Consider the following 27,718-nt stretch of genomic DNA (forward strand, 5'->3'; position numbering starts at 1 on the left):
TCTATACTATACTTACTATGTCTATACTTACTATGTCTATACTATACTATGTCTATACTATACTATGTCTATACTATACTATGTCTATACTATGCTTACTATGTCTATACTTACTATGTCTATACTATACTATGTCTATACTATACTCTGTCTATACTATGCTTACTATGTCTATGCTATACTATGCTTACTATGTCTTTCTATACTATGTCTATACTATACTATGCTTACTATGTCTTTACTATACCATGTCTTTACTATACTATGTCTATACTTACTATGTCTATGCTTACTATACTATACTATACTATGTCTATACTATGTCTATACTTACTATGTCTATACTTACTATACTATACTATGTCTATACTATACTATGCTTACTATGTCTATACTATACTATGTCTATGCTTACTATACTATGTCTATACTATGTCTATACTTACTATGTCTATACTTACTATACTATACTATACTACTTTACTATGCTTACTATGTCTATACTATACTATGTCTATACTATACTCTGACTATACTATGTCTATACTATACTATGCTTACTATGTCTATACTATACTATGTCTATACTATACTATGACTATACTATACTATGCTTACTATGTCTATACTATACTATGTCTATACTATACTATGTCTATACTATACTATGCTTACTATGTCTATACTATACTATGCTTACTATGTCTATACTATACTATGTCTATACTATGTCTATACTATACTATGTCTATACTATACTATGCTTACTATGTCTATACTATACTATGTCTATACTATACTTACTATGTCTATACTATACTTACTATGTCTATACTATACTTACTATGTCTATACTATACTATGCTTACTATGTCTATACTATACTATGTCTATACTATACTATGTCTATACTATACTATGTCTATACTATACTATGCTTACTATGTCTATACTATACTATACTATGTCTATACTATACTATACTATGTCTATACTATACTATGTCTATACTATACTATGCTTACTATGTCTATACTATACTATGCTTACTATGTCTATACTTACTATGTCTACTATATTATGCTTACTATGTCTATATTATACTATGTCTATACTATACTTACTATGACTATACTATGTCTATACTATGCTTACTATGTCTATACTATACTATGTCTATACTATACTATACTATGTCTATACTATACTATGTCTATACTATACTATGCTTACTATGTCTATACTTACTATGTCTATACTATGTCTATACTATACTATGTCTATACTATACTATGTCTATACTATACTATGACTATACTATGCTTACTATGTCTATACTTACTATGTCTATACTATACTATACTTACTATGCCTATACTATACTATGCTTACTATGTCTATACTATACTATGCTTACTATACTATGCTTACTATGTCTATACTATACTTACTATGTTTATGCTTACTATACTATACTATGTCTATACTATACTATGTCTATACTTACTATGTCTATACTATACTATGTCTATACTTACTATGTCTATACTTACTATGTCTATACTATACTATGCTTACTATGTCTATGCTTACTATGTCTATACTATACTATGTCTATACTTACTATGACTATACTATACTATGCTTACTATTTCTATACTATACTATGTCTATGCTTACTATGTCTATGCTTACTATACTATACTATCTCTATACTATACTATGTCTATACTATACTATGCTATGTCTATATTATACTATGCTTACTATGTCTATGCTTACTATACTATACTATGTCTATACTATACTATGTCTATACTATACTATGCTTACTATGTCTATACTTACTATGTCTATACTTACTATACTATGTCTATACTATACTATGCTTACTATGTCTATACTATGTCTATGCTTACTATGTCTATACTATACTATGACTATACTATGTCTATACTATACTATGTCTATACTATACTATGCTTACTATGTCTATACTATACTATGTCTATGCTTACTATGTCTATACTATGACTATACTATACTTTGTCTATACTATACTATGTCTATACTATACTATGCTTACTATGTATATACTATGACTATACTATACTATGTCTATGCTATACTATACTATGTCTATACTATGTCTATACTATACTATGTCTATACTATTCAATGCTTACTATGGCTATACTATACTATGTCTATACTATACTATGTCTATACTATACTATGTCTATTCTATACTATGCTTACTATGTCTATACTATACTATGCTTACTATGTCTATACTATACTATGTCTATACTTACTATGTCTATACTATACTATACTTACTATGTCTATACTATACTATACTTACTATGTCTATACTATACTATGCTTACTATGTCTATACTATACTTACTATGTCTATACTATACTATGTCTATACTATACTTACTATGTCTATACTATACTATGTCTATACTATACTATGTCTATACTATACTATGCTTACTATGTCTACTATACTATGTCTATACTATACTATGTCTATACTATACTATGCTTACTATGTCTATACTATACTATGACTATACTATGCTTACTATGTTATACTTACTATGTCTATACTATACTATGCTTACTATGTCTATACTATACTATGTCTATACTATACTATACTATACTTACTATGCCTATACTATACTTACTATGTCTATACTATACTATGCTTACTATACTATGCTTACTATACTATGCTTACTATGTCTATACTATACTTACTATGTTTATGCTTACTATACTATACTATGTCTATACTATACTATGTCTATACTTACTATGTCTATGCTTACTATACTATACTATGTCTATACTATACTATGTCTATACTATACTATGTCTATGGAATACTATGTCTATACTTACTATGTCTATACTATACTATGCTTACTATTTCTATACTATACTATGTCTATGCTTACTATGTCTATGCTTACTATACTATACTATGTCTGTATACTATACTATGTCTATACTATACTATGCTATGTCTATATTATTCTATGCTTACTATGTCTATACTATACTATGTCTATACTATGCTTACTATGTCTATACTATACTATGCTTACTATGTCTATACTTACTATGTCTATACTTACTATACTATACTATGTCTATACTATACTATGCTTACTATGTCTATACTATGTCTATGCTTACTATGTCTATACTATGTCTATGCTTACTATGTCTATACTTACTATACTATACTATGTCTATACTATACTATGCTTACTATGTCTATACTATGTCTATGCTTACTATGTCTATACTATACTATGTCTATACTATACTATGTCTATACTATACTATGTCTATACTATACTATGCTTACTATGTCTATACTATACTATGTCTATGACTATACTATACTATGTCTATACTATACTATGCTTACTATGTCTATACTATACTATGCCTATACTATACTATGCTTACTATGTCTATACTGTGACTATACTATGTCTATGCTTACTATGTCTATACTATACTATGTCTATACTATACTATGACTATACTATACTATGTCTATACTATACTATGTCTATACTATACTATGTCTATACTATACTATGTCTATACTATACTATGTCTATACTATACTATGCTTACTATGTCTACTATACTATGTCTATACTATACTATGTCTATACTATACTATGTCTATACTATACTATGTCTATACTATACTATGTCTATTCTATACTATGCTTACTATGTCTATACTATACTATGCTTACTATGTCTATACTATACTATGTCTATACTTACTATGTCTATACTATACTATACTATGCTTACTATGTCTATACTATACTTACTATGTCTATACTATACTATACTTACTATGTCTATACTATACTATGTCTATACTATACTATGTCTATACTATACTATACTTACTATGTCTATACTATGCTTACTATGTCTATACTATGTCTATACTATACTATGTCTATACTATACTATGCTTACTATGTCTATACTATGTCTATACTATACTATGCTTACTATGTCTATACTATACTTTTTTATACTATACTATGCCTTTACTATACTTACTATGTCTATACTTACTATGTCTATACTATACTTACTATGTCTATACTATACTATGCTTACTATGTCTATACTATGTCTATACTATACTTACTATGTCTATACTATACTATGCTTACTATGTCTATACTATACTATGTCTATACTTACTATGTCTATGCTTACTATGTCTATACTATACTATGCTTACTATGTCTATACTATACTATGTCTATACTATACTATGTCTATACTATACTATGTCTATACTATACTATACTATGTCTATACTATGTCTATACTATACTATGTCTATACTATACTATGTCTATACTATACTATGCTTACTATGTCTATACTATACTATGTCTATACTATACTTACTATGTCTATACTATGCTTACTATGTCTATACTATACTTACTATGTCTATACTTAGTATGTCTATACTATGTCTATATTATACTATGCTTACTATGTCTATACTATAATATGTCTATACTATACTATGTCTATACTATACTATGTCTATACTATACTATGTCTATACTATACTATGTCTATACTTACTATGTCTATACTATACTATGTCTATACTATACTATGCTTACTATGTCTATACTTAGTATGTCTATACTATGTCTATATTATACTATGCTTACTATGTCTATACTATAATATGTCTATACTTACTATGTCTATACTATACTATGTCTATACTATACTATACTTTTTTATACTATACTATGACTATACTATGCCTATACTATACTATGCTTACTATGTCTATACTATACTATGTCTATACTTACTATGTCTATACTTACTATGTCTATACTATACTATGACTATACTATGCCTTTACTATACTTACTATGTATATACTATACTATGCTTACTATGTCTATACTTACTATGTCTATACTATACTATGTCTATACTTACTATGTATATACTATACTATGCTTACTATGTCTATACTTACTATGTCTATACTATACTATGTCTATACTATACTATGTCTATACTATACTATGCTTACTATGTCTATACTTACTATGTCTATACTATACTATGACTATACTATACTATGTCTATACTATACTATGTCTATACTATACTTTTTTATACTATACTATGACTATACTAATCCTTTACTATACTTACTATGTCTATACTATATGTCTATACTATGACTATACTATACTATGTCTATACTATACTATGTCTATACTATACTTTTTTTATACTATACTATGACTATACTATGCTTACTATGTCTATACTATACTATGTCTATACTATGTCTATACTATACTATACTATGTCTATACTATGTCTATACTATACTATGTCTATGCTTACTATGTCTATACTATACTATGCCTATACTATACTATGCTTACTATGTCTATACTATACTATGCTTACTATGTCTATACTATACTTACTATGTCTATACTATGTCTATACTTTACTATGCTTACTATGTTTATACTATACTATGTCTATACTTACTATGTCTATACTTACTATGTCTATACTATACTAAGTATGTATAGTCATATATGATAGACATATAAGTATAGACATGGTATAGTATAGACATGCATAGTATAGACATAGTATAGTATAGACATAATATAGTCATAGTATAGTATAAAAAAAGTATAGTATAGACATAGTATAGTATAGTCAATGTCTATACTATACTTTTTTTATACTATACTATGACTATACTATACTATGTCTATACTATACTATGTCTATACTATACTATGTCTATACTATACTATGCTTACTATGTCTATACTATACTTATTATGTCTATGCTTACTATGTCTGTACTATACTATGTCTATGCTTACTATGTCTATACTATGTCTATACTATACTATGCTTACTATGTCTATACTATACTATGTCTATACTATACTATGTCTATACTATACTATGCTTACTATGTCTATACTATACTATGTCTATACTATACTATGTCTATACTATACTATGCTTACTATGTCTATACTATGTCTATACTATACTATGCTTACTATGTCTATACTATACTTTTTTATACTATACTATGCCTTTACTATACTTACTATGTCTATACTTACTATGTCTATACTATACTTACTATGTCTATACTATACTATGCTTACTATGTCTATACTATGTCTATACTATACTTACTATGTCTATACTATACTATGCTTACTATGTCTATACTATACTATGTCTATACTTACTATGTCTATGCTTACTATGTCTATACTATACTATGCTTACTATGTCTATACTATACTATGTCTATACTATACTATGTCTATACTATACTATGTCTATACTATACTATACTATGTCTATACTATGTCTATACTATACTATGTCTATACTATACTATGTATATACTATACTATGTCTATACTATGCTTACTATGTCTATACTTACTATGTCTATACTATACTATACTATGTCTATACTATACTATGTCTATACTATACTATGTCTATACTATGCTTACTATGTCTATACTTACTATGTCTATACTATACTATGTCTATACTATACTCTGTCTATACTATGCTTACTATGTCTATGCTATACTATGCTTACTATGTCTTTACTATACTATGTCTATACTATACTATGCTTACTATGTCTTTACTATACTATGTCTTTACTATACTATGTCTATACTTACTATGTCTATGCTTACTATACTATACTATACTATGTCTATACTATGTCTATACTTACTATGTCTATACTTACTATACTATACTATGTCTATACTATACTATGCTTACTATGTCTATACTATACTATGTCTATGCTTACTATACTATGTCTATACTATGTCTATACTTACTATGTCTATACTTACTATACTATACTATACTACTTTACTATGCTTACTATGTCTATACTATACTATGTCTATACTATACTCTGACTATACTATGTCTATACTATACTATGCTTACTATGTCTATACTATACTATGTCTATACTATACTATGACTATACTATACTATGCTTACTATGTCTATACTATACTATGTCTATACTATACTATGTCTATACTATACTATGCTTACTATGTCTATACTATACTATGCTTACTATGTCTATACTATACTATGTCTATACTATACTATGTCTATACTATGTCTATACTATACTATGTCTATACTATACTATGCTTACTATGTCTATACTATACTATGTCTATACTATACTTACTATGTCTATACTATACTTACTATGTCTATACTATACTTACTATGTCTATACTATACTATGCTTACTATGTCTATACTATACTATGTCTATACTATACTATGTCTATACTATACTATGTCTATACTATACTATGCTTACTATGTCTATACTATACTATACTATGTCTATACTATACTATACTATGTCTATACTATACTATGTCTATACTATACTATGCTTACTATGTCTATACTATACTATGCTTACTATGTCTATACTTACTATGTCTACTATATTATGCTTACTATGTCTATATTATACTATGTCTATACTATACTTACTATGACTATACTATGTCTATACTATGCTTACTATGTCTATACTATACTATGTCTATACTATACTATACTATGTCTATACTATACTATGTCTATACTATACTATGCTTACTATGTCTATACTTACTATGTCTATACTATGTCTATACTATACTATGTCTATACTATACTATGTCTATACTATACTATGACTATACTATGCTTACTATGTCTATACTTACTATGTATACTATACTATGCTTACTATGTCTATACTATACTATGTCTATACTATGTATACTTACTATGCCTATACTATACTATGCTTACTATGTCTATACTATACTATGCTTACTATACTATGCTTACTATGTCTATACTATACTTACTATGTTTATGCTTACTATACTATACTATGTCTATACTATACTATGTCTATACTTACTATGTCTATACTATACTATGTCTATACTTACTATGTCTATACTTACTATGTCTATACTATACTATGCTTACTATGTCTATGCTTACTATGTCTATACTATACTATGTCTATACTTACTATGACTATACTATACTATGCTTACTATTTCTATACTATACTCTGTCTATGCTTACTATGTCTATGCTTACTATACTATACTATCTCTATACTATACTATGTCTATACTATACTATGCTATGTCTATATTATACTATGCTTACTATGTCTATACTATACTATGCTTACTATGTCTATACTATACTATGTCTATACTTACTATGTCTATGCTTACTATACTATACTATGTCTATACTATACTATGTCTATACTATAATATGCTTACTATGTCTATACTTACTATGTCTATACTTACTATACTATGTCTATACTATACTATGCTTACTATGTCTATACTATGTCTATGCTTACTATGTCTATACTATACTATGACTATACTATGTCTATACTATACTATGTCTATACTATACTATGCTTACTATGTCTATACTATACTATGCTTACTATGTCTATACTATACTATGTCTATGCTTACTATGTCTATACTATGACTATACTATACTTTGTCTATACTATACTATGTCTATACTATACTATGCTTACTATGTATATACTATGACTATACTATACTATGTCTATACTATACTATACTATGTCTATACTATGTCTATACTATACTATGTCTATACTATTCAATGCTTACTATGTCTATACTATACTATGTCTATACTATGTCTATACTATACTATGTCTATTCTATACTATGCTTACTATGTCTATACTATACTATGCTTACTATGTCTATACTATACTATGTCTATACTTACTATGTCTATACTATACTATACTTACTATGTCTATACTATACTATACTTACTATGTCTATACTATACTATGCTTACTATGTCTATACTATACTTACTATGTCTATACTATACTATGTCTATACTATACTATGTCTATACTATACTTACTATGTCTATACTATACTATGTCTATACTATACTATGTCTATACTATACTATGCTTACTATGTCTACTATACTATGTCTATACTATACTATGTCTATACTATACTATGCTTACTATGTCTATACTATACTATGACTATACTATGCTTACTATGTCTATACTTACTATGTCTATACTATACTATGCTTACTATGTCTATACTATACTATGTCTATACTATACTATACTTACTATGCCTATACTATACTTACTATGTCTATACTATACTATGCTTACTATACTATGCTTACTATACTATGCTTACTATGTCTATACTATACTTACTATGTTTATGCTTACTATACTATACTATGTCTATACTATACTATGTCTATACTTACTATGTCTATGCTTACTATACTATACTATGTCTATACTATACTATGTCTATACTATACTATGTCTATACTTACTATGTCTATACTTACTATGTCTATACTATACTATGCTTACTATGTCTATGCTTACTATGTCTATACTATACTATGTCTATACTTACTATGACTATACTATACTATGCTTACTATTTCTATACTATACTATGTCTATGCTTACTATGTCTATGCTTACTATACTATACTATGTCTATACTATACTATGTCTATACTATACTATGCTATGTCTATATTATACTATGCTTACTATGTCTATACTATACTATGTCTATACTATGCTTACTATGTCTATACTATACTATGCTTACTATGTCTATACTTACTATGTCTATACTTACTATACTATACTATGTCTATACTATACTATGCTTACTATGTCTATACTATGTCTATGCTTACTATGTCTATACTATGTCTATGCTTACTATGTCTATACTTACTATACTATACTATGTCTATACTATACTATGCTTACTATGTCTATACTATGTCTATGCTTACTATGTCTATACTATACTATGTCTATACTATACTATGTCTATACTATACTATGTCTATACTATACTATGCTTACTATGTCTATACTATACTATGACTATACTATACTATGTCTATACTATACTATGCTTACTATGTCTATACTATACTATGCCTATACTATACTATGCTTACTATGTCTATACTATGACTATACTATGTCTATGCTTACTATGTCTATACTATACTATGTCTATACTATACTATGACTATACTATACTATGTCTATACTATACTATGTCTATACTATACTATGTCTATACTATACTATGTCTATACTATACTATGTCTATACTATACTATGCTTACTATGTCTACTATACTATGTCTATACTATACTATGTCTATACTATACTATGTCTATACTATACTATGTCTATACTATACTATGTCTATTCTATACTATGCTTACTATACTATGCTTACTATGTCTATACTATACTATGTCTATACTTACTATGTCTATACTATACTATACTTACTATGTATATACTATACTATGCTTACTATGTCTATACTATACTTACTATGTCTATACTATACTATACTTACTATGTCTATACTATACTATGTCTATACTATACTATGTCTATACTATACTATACTTACTATGTCTATACTATGCTTACTATGTCTATACTATGTCTATACTATACTATGTCTATACTATACTATGCTTACTATGTCTATACTATACTATGCTTACTATGTCTATACTATACTTTTTTATACTATACTATGCCTTTACTATACTTACTATGTCTATACTTACTATGTCTATACTATACTTACTATGTCTATACTATACTATGCTTACTATGTCTATACTATGTCTATACTATACTTACTATGTCTATACTATACTATGCTTACTATGTCTATACTATACTATGTCTATACTTACTATGTCTATGCTTACTATGTCTATACTATACTATGCTTACTATGTCTATACTATACTATGTCTATACTATACTATGTCTATACTATACTATGTCTATACTATACTATACTATGTCTATACTATGTCTATACTATACTATGTCTATACTATACTATGTCTATACTATGCTTACTATGTCTATACTTACTATGTCTATACTATACTATACTATGTCTATACTATACTATGTCTATACTATACTATGTCTATACTATGCTTACTATGTCTATACTACTATGTCTATACTATACTATGTCTATACTATACTCTGTCTATACTATGCTTACTATGTCTATGCTATACTATGCTTACTATGTCTTTACTATACTATGTCTATACTATACTATGCTTACTATGTCTTTACTATACTATGTCTTTACTATACTATGTCTATACTTACTATGTCTATGCTTACTATACTATACTATACTATGTCTATACTTATACTATACTTACTATACTATACTATGTCTATACTATACTATACTATGTCTATACTATACTATACTATGTCTATACTATACTATGTCTATACTATGTCTATACTATACTATGTCTATACTATACTATGTATATACTATACTATGTCTATACTATGCTTACTATGTCTATACTTACTATGTCTATACTATACTATACTATACTATGTCTATACTATACTATGTCTATACTATACTATGTCTATACTATGCTTACTATGTCTATACTTACTATGTCTATACTATACTATGTCTATACTATACTATGTCTATACTATACTCTGTCTATACTATGCTTACTATGTCTATGCTATACTATGCTTACTATGTCTTTACTATACTATGTCTATACTATACTATGCTTACTATGTCTTTACTATACTATGTCTACTATACTATGTCTATACTTACTATGTCTATGCTTACTATACTATACTATACTATGTCTATACTATGTCTATACTTACTATGTCTATACTTACTATACTATACTATGTCTATACTATACTATGCTTACTATGTCTATACTATACTATGTCTATGCTTACTATACTATACTATGTCTATACTATGTCTATACTTACTATGTCTATACTTACTATACTATACTATACTACTTTACTATGCTTACTATGTCTATACTATACTATGTCTATACTATACTCTGACTATACTATGTCTATACTATGCTTACTATGTCTATACTATACTATGTCTATACTATACTATGACTATACTATACTATGCTTACTATGTCTATACTATACTATGTCTATACTATACTATGCTTACTATGTCTATACTATACTATGCTTACTATGTCTATACTATACTATGTCTATACTATACTATGTCTATACTATACTATGTCTATACTATACTATGCTTACTATGTCTATACTATACTATGTCTATACTATACTTACTATGTCTATACTATACTTACTATGTCTATACTATACTATACTATGTCTATACTATACTATGCTTACTATGTCTATACTATACTATGTCTATACTATACTATGTCTATACTATACTATGTCTATACTATACTATGCTTACTATGTCTATACTATACTATACTATGTCTATACTATACTATGTCTATACTATACTATGTCTATACTATACTATGCTTACTATGTCTATACTATACTATGCTTACTATGTCTATACTTACTATGTCTACTATATTATGCTTACTATGTCTATATTATACTATGTCTATACTATACTTACTATGACTATACTATGTCTATACTATGCTTACTATGTCTATACTATACTATGTCTATACTATACTATGTCTATACTATGTCTATACTATACTATGTCTATACTATACTATGTCTATACTTACTATGTCTATACTATACTATGCTTACTATGTCTATACTATACTATGTCTATACTATACTATACTTATACTTATACTATGCTTACTATGTCTATACTATACTATGCTTACTATACTATGCTTACTATGTCTATACTATACTATACTATGTTTATGCTTACTATACTATACTATGTCTATACTTACTATGTCTATGCTTACTATACTATACTATGTCTATACTATACTATGTCTATACTTACTATGTCTATACTTACTATGTCTATACTATACTATGCTTACTATACTATGCTTACTATGTCTATACTATACTATGTCTATACTTACTATGACTATACTATACTATGCTTACTATTTCTATACTATACTATGTCTATGCTTACTATGTCTATGCTTACTATACTATACTATCTCTATACTATACTATGTCTATACTATACTATGCTATGTCTATATTATACTATGCTTACTATGTCTATACTATACTATGCTTACTATGTCTATACTATACTATGTCTATACTTACTATGTCTATGCTTACTATACTATACTATGTCTATATACTATACTTACTATACTATACTATACTACTTTACTATACTTACTATGTCTATACTATATGTCTATACTATGACTATACTATGTCTATACTATACTATGTCTATACTATACTATGTCTATACTTACTATGACTATACTATACTATGCTTACTATGTCTATACTATACTATGTCTATACTATGCTTACTATGTCTATACTATACTATGCTTACTATGTCTATACTATACTATGTATATACTATACTATGTCTATACTATGTCTATACTATACTATGTCTATACTATACTATGTCTATACTATACTATGCTTACTATGTCTATACTATACTATGTCTATGCTTACTATACTATACTATACTATACTATGTCTATACTATACTATGTCTATACTTACTATACTATACTATACTACTTTACTATGCTTACTATGTCTATACTATACTATGTCTATACTATACTATGACTATACTATACTATACTATGCTTACTATGTCTATACTATACTATGTCTATACTATACTATGACTATACTATACTATGCTTACTATGTCTATACTATACTATGTCTATACTATATACTATGTCTATACTATACTATGCTTACTATGTCTATACTATACTATGTCTATACTATACTATGTCTATACTATGTCTATACTATACTATGTCTATACTATACTATGCTTACTATGTCTATACTATACTATGTCTATACTATACTTACTATGTCTATACTATACTTACTATGTCTATACTATACTTACTATGTCTATACTATACTATGCTTACTATGTCTATACTATACTATGTCTATACTATACTATGTCTATACTATACTATGTCTATACTATACTATGCTTACTATGTCTATACTATACTATACTATGTCTATACTTACTATGTCTATACTATACTATGTCTATACTATACTATGCTTACTATGTCTATACTATACTATGCTTACTATGTCTATACTATACTATACTTACTATATCTATACTATGTCTATACTATACTTACTATGACTATACTATGTCTATACTATGCTTACTATGTCTATACTATACTATGTCTATACTATACTATACTATGTCTATACTATACTATGTCTATACTATGTACTATGTACTATACTATGTCTATACTATACTATGTCTATACTATACTATGTCTATACTATACTATACTTACTATGTCTATACTATACTATGCTTACTATGTCTATACTATACTATGCTTACTATACTATGCTTACTATGTCTATACTATACTATGTTTATGTCTATACTATACTATGTCTATACTTACTATGTCTATGCTTACTATACTATACTATGTCTATACTATACTATGTCTATACTTACTATGTCTATACTTACTATGTCTATACTATACTATGCTTACTATGTCTATACTATACTATGTCTATACTACTATACTATGTCTATACTTACTATGACTATACTATACTATGCTTACTATTTCTATACTATACTATGTCTATACTATACTATGTCTATGCTTACTATACTTACTATGTCTATACTATACTATGTCTATACTTACTATGTCTATACTATACTATGTCTATACTTACTATGTCTATTACTATACTATGTCTATACTTACTATGTCTATACTATACTATACTATACTATGTCTATACTATGTCTATACTATACTATGCTTACTATGTCTATACTATACTATGTCTATACTACTATACTATACTATGTCTATACTATACTATGTCTATACTATGTACTATGTCTATACTATACTATGCTTACTATACTATACTATACTTACTATACTATACTATGTCTATACTATACTATACTATACTATGTCTATACTATACTATGCTTACTATGTCTATACTATACTATGTCTATACTATGTACTATACTATACTATGTCTATACTACTATGTCTATACTATACTATGTCTATACTATACTATGCTTACTATGTCTATACTATACTATGTCTATACTATGTCTATACTATACTATGCTCTATACTATACTATACTATACTACTATGTACTATACTATACTATGTCTATACTATGTCTATACTATACTATGTCTATGCTTACTATGTCTATACTATACTATGTCTATACTATACTATGTCTATACTATACTATGCTATACTATGTCTATACTATACTATGTCTATACTATACTATGCTTACTATGTCTATACTATACTATGTCTATACTATACTATACTATGTCTATACTATACTATACTTACTATGTCTATACTTACTATGTCTATACTATACTATGTCTATACTATACTATACTTACTATGTCTATACTATACTATGTCTATACTATACTATGTCTATACTATACTATGTCTATACTATACTATGCTTACTATGTCTATACTATGTACTATACTGTACTATACTATACTATGTCTATACTATATACTATGTCTATACTTACTATGTCTATACTATACTATGCTTACTATGTCTATACTATACTATGTCTATACTATACTATGTCTATACTATACTATACTATGTCTATACTATACTATACTATACTATACTATGTCTATACTATGCTTACTATGTCTATACTATACTATACTATGTCTATACTATACTATGTCTATACTATACTATGCTATACTATACTATATGTCTATACTATACTATGTCTATACTTACTATGTCTATACTATACTATACTTACTATGTCTATACTATACTATGTCTATACTATACTATGTCTATACTATGCTTACTATGTCTATACTATACTATGTCTACTACTATACTATACTATGTCTATACTTACTATGTCTATACTATACTATGCTTACTATGTCTATACTATACTATGTCTATACTATACTATGTCTATACTATGTACTATACTATACTATGTCTATACTTACTATGTCTATACTATGTCTATACTATACTATGTCTATACTATACTATGCTTACTATGTCTATACTATACTATGCTTACTATGTCTATGCTTACTATGTCTATACTATACTATACTTACTATGTCTATACTATACTATGTCTATACTATACTATGTCTATACTATACTATGTCTATACTTACTATGTCTATACTTACTATGTCTATACTATACTATGTCTATACTATACTATGTCTTACTATGCTTACTATGTCTATACTTACTATGTCTATACTATACTATGTCTATACTATACTACTATGCTTACTATGTCTTACTATGTACTATGTCTATACTATTACTATGTCTATACTATACTATGCTATACTATGTCTATCTATACTATACTATGTCTATATGCTATACTATGTCTATACTATACTAGTCTGTCTATATACTATACTATACTATGTCTACTACTATACTTACTATGTCTATACTTACTATGTGTACTATGCTATACTATACTATACTATGTCTATACTATATACTATGTCTATACTATACTATGTCTATACTATGTCTATACTATGTCTATACTATACTATGTCTATACTATACTATGTCTATACTATACTATGTCTATACTATGTCTATACTTACTATGTCTATACTATACTATGTCTATACTATACTATGTCTATACTATACTATGTCTATACTATACTATGCTTACTATGTCTATACTATACTATGTCTATACTATACTATGTACTATACTATACTATACTATGTCTATACTATACTATGTCTATACTATACTATACTTACTATGTCTATACTATATACTATGTCTATACTATACTATACTATGTCTATACTTACTATGTCTATACTATACTATGTACTATACTATACTATGCTTACTATACTATACTATACTATGTCTATACTATACTATGACTATACTATACTATGCTTACTATGTCTATACTATACTATGCTTACTATGTCTATACTATACTATGTCTATACTATACTATACTATACTATGTCTATACTATACTATGTCTATACTATACTATGTCTATACTTACTATGTCTATACTATACTATGTCTATACTATACTTACTATGTCTATACTATACTTACTATGTCTATCTATACTATACTTACTATGTCTATACTATACTATGTCTTACTATGTCTATACTATACTATGTCTATCTATACTATACTATGTCTTACTATGTCTATACTATACTATGTCTATACTATACTATGCTTACTATGTCTATACTATACTATGCTTACTATGTCTATACTATACTATGTCTATACTATGTACTATACTATACTATACTATGTCTATACTATACTATGCTTACTATACTATACTATACTATGTCTATACTATACTACTATACTATACTATACTATGTCTATACTATGCTTACTACTATACTATGCATTTATACTATACTATTACTATGTCTATACTATACTTACTACTATACTGTACTATACTATGTCTATACTATACTATGCTTACTATGTCTATACTATACTATGTCTATACTATACTATGTCTATACTTACTATATCTATACTATACTATGTCTATACTATACTATGACTATACTATACTATGCATTTACTATACTTACTATGTCTATACTATACTATGACTATACTATACTATGTCTATACTATACTATGTCTATACTATACTATGTCTATACTATACTATGTTTATACTATACTATGTCTATACTATACTATGTCTATACTATACTATTTACTATACTATACTATGTCTATACTATACTATGTCTATACTATACTATGTCTATACTATACTATGTCTATACTATACTATGTCTATACTATACTATGTCTATACTATACTATGCCTATACTATGTCTATACTATACTATGTCTATACTATACTACTTTATGTCTATACTATACTATGTCTATACTTACTATGTCTATACTTACTATGTCTATACTTACTATGTCTATACTATACTATGACTATACTTACTATGTCTATACTATACTATGTCTATACTATTTACTATACTATACTATGTCTATACTATACTATGTCTATACTTACTATGTCTATACTATACTATGTCTATACTATACTATACTATGTCTATACTTACTATACTATACTTACTATGTCTATACTATACTATGTCTATACTTACTATGTCTATACTATACTTTTTCCATACTATACTATGACTATCTATACTATACTACGTCTATACTATACTTTTTTAAATACTATACTATGACTATACTATGCCTTTACTATACTTACTATGTCTATACTATAATATGTCTATACTATATTATGTCTATACTATACTATGTCTTTAATATACTATACTATGTCTATACTTTACTATACTGACTTTATTCCAGCCCAATGTTAACACGCTTTATTCAAATGTAGGGTGATTTCCTTTCATACAGTATGAATCCATTCTAACGCGCCCTTTACTCTCATCTCTTCTTCTCTCTTCCTACTCCTCTCTCCAGGTGATCGATGTCAGTAAGAGTGTGGTCAACATGATGGCAGCTAAAATAGAGGTAGCAATGAGAAAGTCTGAACCCATGACCTGGGCCCGACTGGACCTGCCGCCCCCCGCACCTCCCAAAGAGGAGGACAAAGAGGAGGAGGAGAGTGATAGTGAAGACGATGAGGAGCTCGATTGAAGATGACAATGAGAGGACTGCACTGATTGATTGATTGATTGATTGATTGATTGGCAGTTTGGTATATGTCCGTCTGCTAGAACTCAACCCGCACATTGTAGTCCGACATAGCACTCATGGGAACATTGACTAGTCTCCACTCGACCTCTCTCGTTGTCTCTCTCTCTCGTTGTCTCTCTCTCTCTCGTTGTCTCTCTCTCTCTCGTTGTCTCTCTCTCTCTCGTTGTCTCTCTCTCTCTCGTTGTCTCTCTCTCTCTTGTTGTCTCTCTCTCGTTGTCTCTCTCTCTCTCGTTGTCTCTCTCTCTCTCGTTGTCTCTCTCTCTCTCGTTGTCTCTCTCTCTCTCGTTGTCTCTCTCTCTCTCGTTGTCTCTCTCTCGTTGTCTCTCTCTCTCTCTCTCGTTGTCTCTCTCTCTCTCTCGTTGTCTCTCTCTCTCTCTCTCGTTGTCTCTCTCTCTCTCTCTCGTTGTCTCTCTCTCTCTCTCTCGTTGTCTCTCTCTCTCTCTCGTTGTCTCTCTCTCTCTGACACTTTCTCTGTTTCTCTCTTTCACCTCTCCACTTCTCTCTCTAAGCAGCACATGTACTGTAGGACCAATCATGCCACCTCTGCCATACAGTTTCCCCTGCCTTGCCTCCCCTCCCCTCTACCCTCTAACCTCCGTGTTGAGGGTCAACATCCTGAGATTGATATCAACTGATAGCATGGGATCAGATGCTAGAAACATTTCCTCATTTATCCATATCATCTATCTGTATTACTGTATCCCAAATGGCACCCTAGTCTCTATATAGTGCACTACTTTAGACCAGGGTACACAGGCCCTCTGACACCCTAGTCTCTATATAGTGCACTACTTTAGACCAGGGTACACAGGCCCTCTGACACCCTAGTCTCTATATAGTGCACTACTTTAGACCAGGGTACACAGGCCCTCTGACACCCTAGTCCCTATATAGTGCACTACTTTAGACCAGGGTACACAGGCCCTCTGACACCCTAGTCCCTATATAGTGCACTACTTTAGACCAGGGAACACTGGGCTCTGACACCCTAGTCTCTATATATAGATTCCGTTGACTGAAAAATAAAATGTACTAATTAGTATTATAAGTATTTTTCTAAATATAAAGTAGTATAGTAGTATATACTATATAGGGAATGAAAAATAGTGCCCTACTTTTGACCAGTGTTTATAGTGAGACCCAAAAATATGATTTAACTAGGTGTTAAGTAATTTTGTCCTTAATGTTCATAAATTCCTATGATCTTTATCTGTCTGTTAGGTTGTAACGTTCTGGGCTTCAATAAAACAGACAGAATTCCCAGCTCACAATTAATCCGATCCCAGATTTATTTGTGAGAGGTTTACACAAATGCAGTTTACACAAATACATTCCTTTTATACCATCCTAACCTAGGCACATACATGCACACCAACATAGGGATTTTCTCATGAGTCTCACCACAGTTTATAACTACTCAGCTGACAGTTCCAGGCTCCCCCAGATAGTAGAACTCTGGAGGGGCCCTCCCTGTCCTCTCTTATCTCCACAGATTTACATCCAGGCCTGTTCCAACAGGTTAATGCCCCTCTCCGTTCTCCTTCTACCCCCACATACATTCCTTTCTTCCTAGGTCCATGCCATATAACCTCTTCCTAATGAACACATTATTTAACACTACTAGAAAGACAGGATAGACTTCTTGCCAGTTATAGTGCCGAATACCTCATTTAGTCATTATTCATTAAAAAAATCCCATAACACTAGGGCAAGTCAGTTAAGAACAAATTCTTATTTACAATGACGGCCTACCGGGGAACTGTGGGCAGAACTATAGATTATTTTTTTTACCTTGTCAGCTCGGGGGATTCAATCTTGCAATCTTTGGGTTACTAGTCCCAACGGTCTGACCACTAAATACTTATAATACTAATTAGTTCATTTTATTTTTTCAGTCATCGGAAATGTGTCTTCTGCTTATCCTAACCCCTCAGAAAGATGGGGATCAGGGTGCGTTTTTAAATGAAAATCTGTCTGCATTCCACCTCTGTTTTCATGTCATATTTAAATCTCTGTCTGGACAGTTTGCATGTAATGTTAAAGATATAGCATCTAGAGGCTGAGATTATTATGGTTGTATTGTCCAGACTCTGGTAGTTAGGAGCGCCTCGGCGACGTTTCCCCCTAGGCACAGATCTAAGATCAGATTCCTCTTCTTCAATCCTAATCTTAACCATTTTAGTGGTGGAAATGTTAAACTGACCCAAGATCAGCATCTAGGGGCAACTTCACCCAAATTGCTCCAGGATACTAAAGGTTAATGCTCAAGACTTGCTGTACTTGTCATTTGTGTTAAAAACAAACATGACCTGAACACACACACACACACACACACACATAATCTCCTTCCTTCTCACTGCAGCGCAGGGTCTGAGCTCGCAGAGGGGAACCATAGAGATGTTTTAGCATGGACAGGGCCTTTGGGGGCGTACACCAGTTTTGAAGTAGTCCACTGGGTGGGACTTCCTACGGGTTAAAGAAGGATCACATGATTCCATCCGGGTCATCAACGAGGGACAATTCATTATACTGGTGAGGAAACGTTCCATAACTCCAGGGGGCATCATGCCAGTTCAGACAACACCCTCCAGGGCAGTAAATCCCCAACCTTTATTCCTGTTCAGACAACACCCTCCAGGGGCAGTAAATCCCCAACCTTTATTCCTGTTCAGACAACACCCTCCAGGGCAGTAAATCCCCAACCTTTATTCCTGTTCAGACAACACCCTCCAGGGGGCAGTAAATCCCCAACCTTTATTCCTGTTCAGACAACACCCTCCAGGGCAGTAAATCCCCAACCTTTATTCCTGTTCAGACAACACCCTCCAGGGGGCAGTAAATCCCCAACCTTTATTCCTGTTCAGACAACACCCTGCAGGGCAGTAAATCACCAACCTTTAAACCTGTTCAGACAACACCCTCCAGGGGGCAGTAAATCACCACCCTTGTCTTTATTCCTGTTCAGACAACACCCTCCAGGGGGCAGTAAATCACCACCCTTGTCTTTATTCCTGTTCAGACAACACCCTCCAGGGGGCAGTAAATCACCAACCTTGTCTTTAAACCTGTTCAGACAACACCCTCCAGGGGGCAGTAAATCCCCAACCTTGTCTTTAAACCTGTTCAGACAACACCCTCCAGGGGGCAGTAAATCACCACCCTTGTCTTTAAACCTGTTCAGACAACACCCTGCAGGGGGCAGTAAATCACCACCCTTGTCTTTAAACCTGTTCAGACAACACCCTGCAGGGGGCAGTGTGCACCCTTTCAGTTGGTTTACCAACATAGAAACCGAAGAAGAAAAATAAACTACTTCAAAATGGAGTTGGCATGGGCAGCGCCACTGAGGCTCTCGACGCCATAATTGGGACAGATATAAAATCAAATGTATTTATATAGCCCTTCGTACATCAGCTGATATCTCAAAGTGCTGTACAGAAACCCAGCCTAAAACCCCAAACAGCAAGCAATGCAGGTGTATAGGGATGCGATATCTCAGTCCACGGGCTTAACGTTTTGTAGTCAGGTCTACCTGTGATGAAATAACCCGACTGACTCTGAACTCACTATGCCTTCATCTGAATATTAGGAAACACTTCATGTTGGTGTGTTGAAGCCGTATATTCCATCTGATGCTTGGACGTAGACTTCGGAATACCTGAATATGTTTCATATAATGTATAGAGGCACCGAACAACAAAAACAAAATAACACATGCAGTTGTTCCGTTACAGAACATTTAGCTATTGTGACTGATGAATACAGCCCAGATGTGTACAAGTACAGTGTTTCTATATGATGTAATAGAGTTGGGAATGACTCCATGAGTTCCATGTGTTTAATTTGTTATATAATCTCTACCATCTGATTTAAATAACTCTGTAAAAGGCTGTAAGCTTTAGGATCCATTGAACCGTACCAAAAATAAAGTTTTCCATTTTAAATACAAATTCTATACACACGACCAGTATGTCCTGTTTTACTACACGATGTTGTTTACCTGGTTCCTTCACATTAAAACCAATAAATACACATTCTAACAGAACTCTTCCCCCCCCCTATTCCTCTGTAGCGGGACTTCCCTGTCAATCAGGTCTACCTGTGATCTCTCAATAAAAATTCAATTAGGGAATTGTGAGCCATTTGAGACCTTGTCTGAAACACCTTTACAGTCTGAATACATGAAACACCTTTACAGTCTGAATACATGAAACACCTTTACAGTCTGAATACATGAAACACCTTTACAGTCTGAATACATGAAACACCTTTACAGTCTGAATACATGAATACATGAAACACCTTTACAGTCTGAATACATTAAACACCTTTACAGTCTGAATACATGAATACATGAAACACCTTTACAGTCTGAATACATGAAACACCTTTACAGTCTGAATACATGAATACATGAAACACCTTTACAGTCTGAATACATGAAACACCTTTACAGTCTGAATACATGAAACACCTTTACAGTCTGAATACATGAAACACCTTTACAGTCTGAATACATGAAACACCTTTACAGTCTGAATACATGAAACACCTTTACAGTCTGAATACATGAAACACCTTTACAGTCTGAATACATTAAACACCTTTACAGTCTGAATACATGAATACATGAAACACCTTTACAGTCTGAATACATGAAACACCTTTACAGTCTGAATACATGAAACACCTTTACAGTCTGAATACATGAAACACCTTTACAGTCTGAATACATGAAACACCTTTACAGTCTGAATACATGAAACACCTTTACAGTCTGAATACATGAAACACCTTTACAGTCTGAATACATGAAACACCTTTACAGTCTGAATACATGAAACACCTTTACAGTCTGAATACATGAAACACCTTTACAGTCTGAATACATGAAACACCTTTACAGTCTGAATACATGAACCACCTTTACAGTCTGAATACATGAAACACCTTTACAGTCTGAATACATGAACCACCTTTACAGTCTGAATACATGAAACACCTTTACAGTCTGAATACATGAAACACCTTTACAGTCTGAATACATGAAACACCTTTACAGTCTGAATACATGAAACACCTTTACAGTCTGAATACATGAAACACCTTTACAGTCTGAATACATGAATACATGAAACACCTTTACAGTCTGAATACATGAAACACCTTTACAGTCTGAATACATGAAACACCTTTACAGTCTGAATACATGAAACACCTTTACAGTCTGAATACATGAAACACCTTTACAGTCTGAATACATGAATACATGAAACACCTTTACAGTCTGAATACATGAAACACCTTTACAGTCTGAATACATGAATACATGAAACACCTTTACAGTCTGAATACATGAACCACCTTTACAGTCTGAATACATGAATACATGAAACACCTTTACAGTCTGAATACATGAACCACCTTTACAGTCTGAATACATGAAACACCTTTACAGTCTGAATACATGAATACATGAAACACCTTTACAGTCTGAATACATGAAACACCTTTACAGTCTGAATACATGAAACACCTTTACAGTCTGAATACATGAAACGCCTTTACAGTCTGAATACATGAACCACCTTTACAGTCTGAATACATGAAACACCTTTACAGTCTGAATACATGAAACACCTTTACAGTCTGAATACATGACACCTTTACAGTCTGAATACATGAAACACCTTTACAGTCTGAATACATTAAACACCTTTACAGTCTGAATACATTAAACACCTTTACAGTCTGAATACATTAAACACCTTTACAGTCTGAATACATGAAACACCTTTACAGTCTGAATACATTAAACACCTTTACAGTCTGAATACATGAATACATGAAACACCTTTACAGTCTGAATACATGAAACACCTTTACAGTCTGAATACATGAAACACCTTTACAGTCTGAATACATGAACCACCTTTACAGTCTGAATACATGAAACACCTTTACAGTCTGAATACATGAAACACCTTTACAGTCTGAATACATGAACCACCTTTACAGTCTGAATACATGAAACACCTTTACAGTCTGAATACATGAACCACCTTTACAGTCTGAATACATGAAACACCTTTACAGTCTGAATACATTAAACACCTTTACAGTCTGAATACAAGGTAAACCATGAAACACCTTTACAGTCTGAATACATGAAACACCTTTACAGTCTGAATACAAGGTAAACCATGAACCACCTTTACAGTCTGAATACAAGGTAAACCATGAACCACCTTTACAGTCTGAATACAAGGTAAACTATGAAACGCCTTTGTTCGCTTGAGGGGGGGGGGGGGGGTGTACACAGCTGTGACTATAACTGACGAGAATTATCTTGGAAGGTAGAATGGCCGACATTTTATTGTAAGGAATTCTAGATCGGGTGAGCAGAAGGGCTTGAGTTCCTGTATGTTGTTATGATTACAACAAGAGGTGTTAATCATAAAGCATACACCCCTGCCCCTATTCCCAGAGAGGTGTTTTTCTCTGTCGGCGTGATGCTTGGAGAAGCCCGGTGGCTGAACTGATCCCGACAGAGCCATGTTTCCATGAAACAGGGAATGCTACAATCTCCGATGTCTTTCTGGAAGGCAAGCCTCGCTCGAATTTCGTCTTCCTCATTGTTAAGAGACTGGACATTGGCGAGTAGTATACTTGGGAGCGGAGAGTGATGTGTCTGTTTTTGAAGCCTGACCAGAAGACCGCTCCGTCTACCCCCTCTGCATCACCGTTGTTTTCGGTCAGCTGCTGATATTAGATCCATTGTCCTGGGTGGTGGTCCGAAGAGAGAATCTGCTTTGGGAAAGTCATATTCCTGGTGTCAATGTTGGTAAGTTGAAATTGCTCTTATATCTAATAGTTCTTCCGGGCTGTATGTAATAAGACTTAAGATTTCCTGGGGTAACAATCTCTGGCTTTACTCAAAGTCAGTGGCATGTCCAGTTAGAATCAGGAATTCCCCAGGCTAGTTGTTTAGGCCCCTTGCTTTTTTCAATTTTTAATAACGACATGCTACTGACTTTGAGTAAAGCCAGTGTGTCTATATATGCGGATGACTCAACACTATACACATCAGCTACTACAGTGATTGAAATGACTGCAACACTTAACTTCTGGACGCTACCCATCCCTTAAGTGGGATAATTGTCATCAGCATCCGCTGAATAGCATAGCGCCACAGTCAAATAATATTACTAAAAAATATACATATTCATGAAATCACAAGTGCAATATTGCAAAACACAGCTTAGCTTTTGTTAATCCACCTGTCATCTCAGATTTTTTAATTATGCTTTACAGAGAAAGCAATCCAAGCGTTTGTGTAAGTTTATCGATAGCATAACAAAACATTAAGTAGCTAGGTCACAAAAATCTGAAAAGCAATCAAATTAATCGTTTACCTTTGATGATCTTCGGATGTTTTCACTCACGAGACTCACAGTTACACAACAAATGTTCCTTTTGTTCCATAAAGATTATTTTTATACCCAAATACCTCTGTTTATTTGTCGCGTTATGTTCAGAAATCCACAGTACAGAGCGGTGACGACAACGCAGACGAAAATTCCAAATAATATCCATAATGTCCACAGAAACATGTCAAACGTATTTTATAATCAATCCTCAGGTTGTTTTTAAACTATATAATCGATAAAATATCAACCGCAAATGTCTTTCACAGTAGGAGAGGGAAAAAGTATAGCTGTCCAAATTCTGTGTGACCACTTGACTCAATGTTATCGTTCTGGCTCATTTTTCAAAATAAAAGCCTGAAACTATGTCTGAAGACTGTTGACACCTTGAGGAAGCGATAGGAAAATCTGGTTGATATCCCTTTAAGTGGAGCAATGGGAGGCTATGGAACATGGAGTTTTCAAAATAGAAGCCACTTCCTGGTTTGATTTTTCTCAGGGTTTCGCCTGCAATATCAGTTCTGTTATACTCACAACAATATGTTGACAGTTTTGGAAACTTTAGAGTGTTTTCTATCCTAATCTGTCAATTATATGCATATTCTAGCATCTGGTCCTGAGAAAATAGGCCGTTTACGTTGGGAACGTTATTTTTCCAAACATAAAAATAGTGCCCCCTTGCTTCAAGAAGTTAACAAAGAGCTGCAGTTAGTTTCAGAGTGGGTGGCAAAGAATAAATTAGCCCTTAACTAGTTGCTCCTACCCTCTACTTTTTTGAACATTTTGTTAAAAATCGCGCAACATTTCAGCGCCCTGCTACTCATGCCAGGAATATAGTACGTTCATATGGTTAGAATGTGTGTATAGGAAACCCTCGGACGTTTTTAAAACTGGTTAAATCACGACTGTGGCTATTACATAACGTGCGTTACATCGGAAAGCGCAGGAAAACCTGATCACAGAAAATGGAAATAAATATCCTTGCGCCACTTACAGCAATTGTTAACAGTGAGCCGAATTAGATAAGACCGAGCATTCAACTCCCACAGCATCCCCATGCAGTCGAGTATGAATTTAATCCTCTTTGATTCTTGGTTGAACCGAAAGAGGGGCACGACGTACCTCCGGTCTCCGCCCAGATCATTCCGGAAGAGCTCTCTCCTGAAATTTT

The 27,718-nt window shown here is 30.9% G+C and overlaps 1 protein-coding gene across 1 annotated transcript in view; it reads left to right on the forward strand.

Annotated features, from left to right (window-relative positions):
• The window catches only part of chordc1b (cysteine and histidine-rich domain (CHORD) containing 1b), an 89,655-nt gene extending 66,490 nt beyond the window's left edge, over positions 1–23,165 (forward strand). Inside the window, exon 10 of the mRNA XM_065005007.1 lies at positions 18,884–23,165. Coding sequence (XP_064861079.1) covers positions 18,884–19,060 — 177 coding nt within the window. The 3' untranslated portion in view covers positions 19,061–23,165. The remainder of the gene's footprint in view (positions 1–18,883) is intronic.
• The last annotated feature ends 4,553 nt before the right edge of the window (positions 23,166–27,718 follow it).

The sequence above is a fragment of the Oncorhynchus nerka genome, linkage group LG19 (assembly GCF_034236695.1).
Source record: "Oncorhynchus nerka isolate Pitt River linkage group LG19, Oner_Uvic_2.0, whole genome shotgun sequence".
In the NCBI taxonomy this organism is placed as follows: domain Eukaryota; kingdom Metazoa; phylum Chordata; class Actinopteri; order Salmoniformes; family Salmonidae; genus Oncorhynchus; species Oncorhynchus nerka.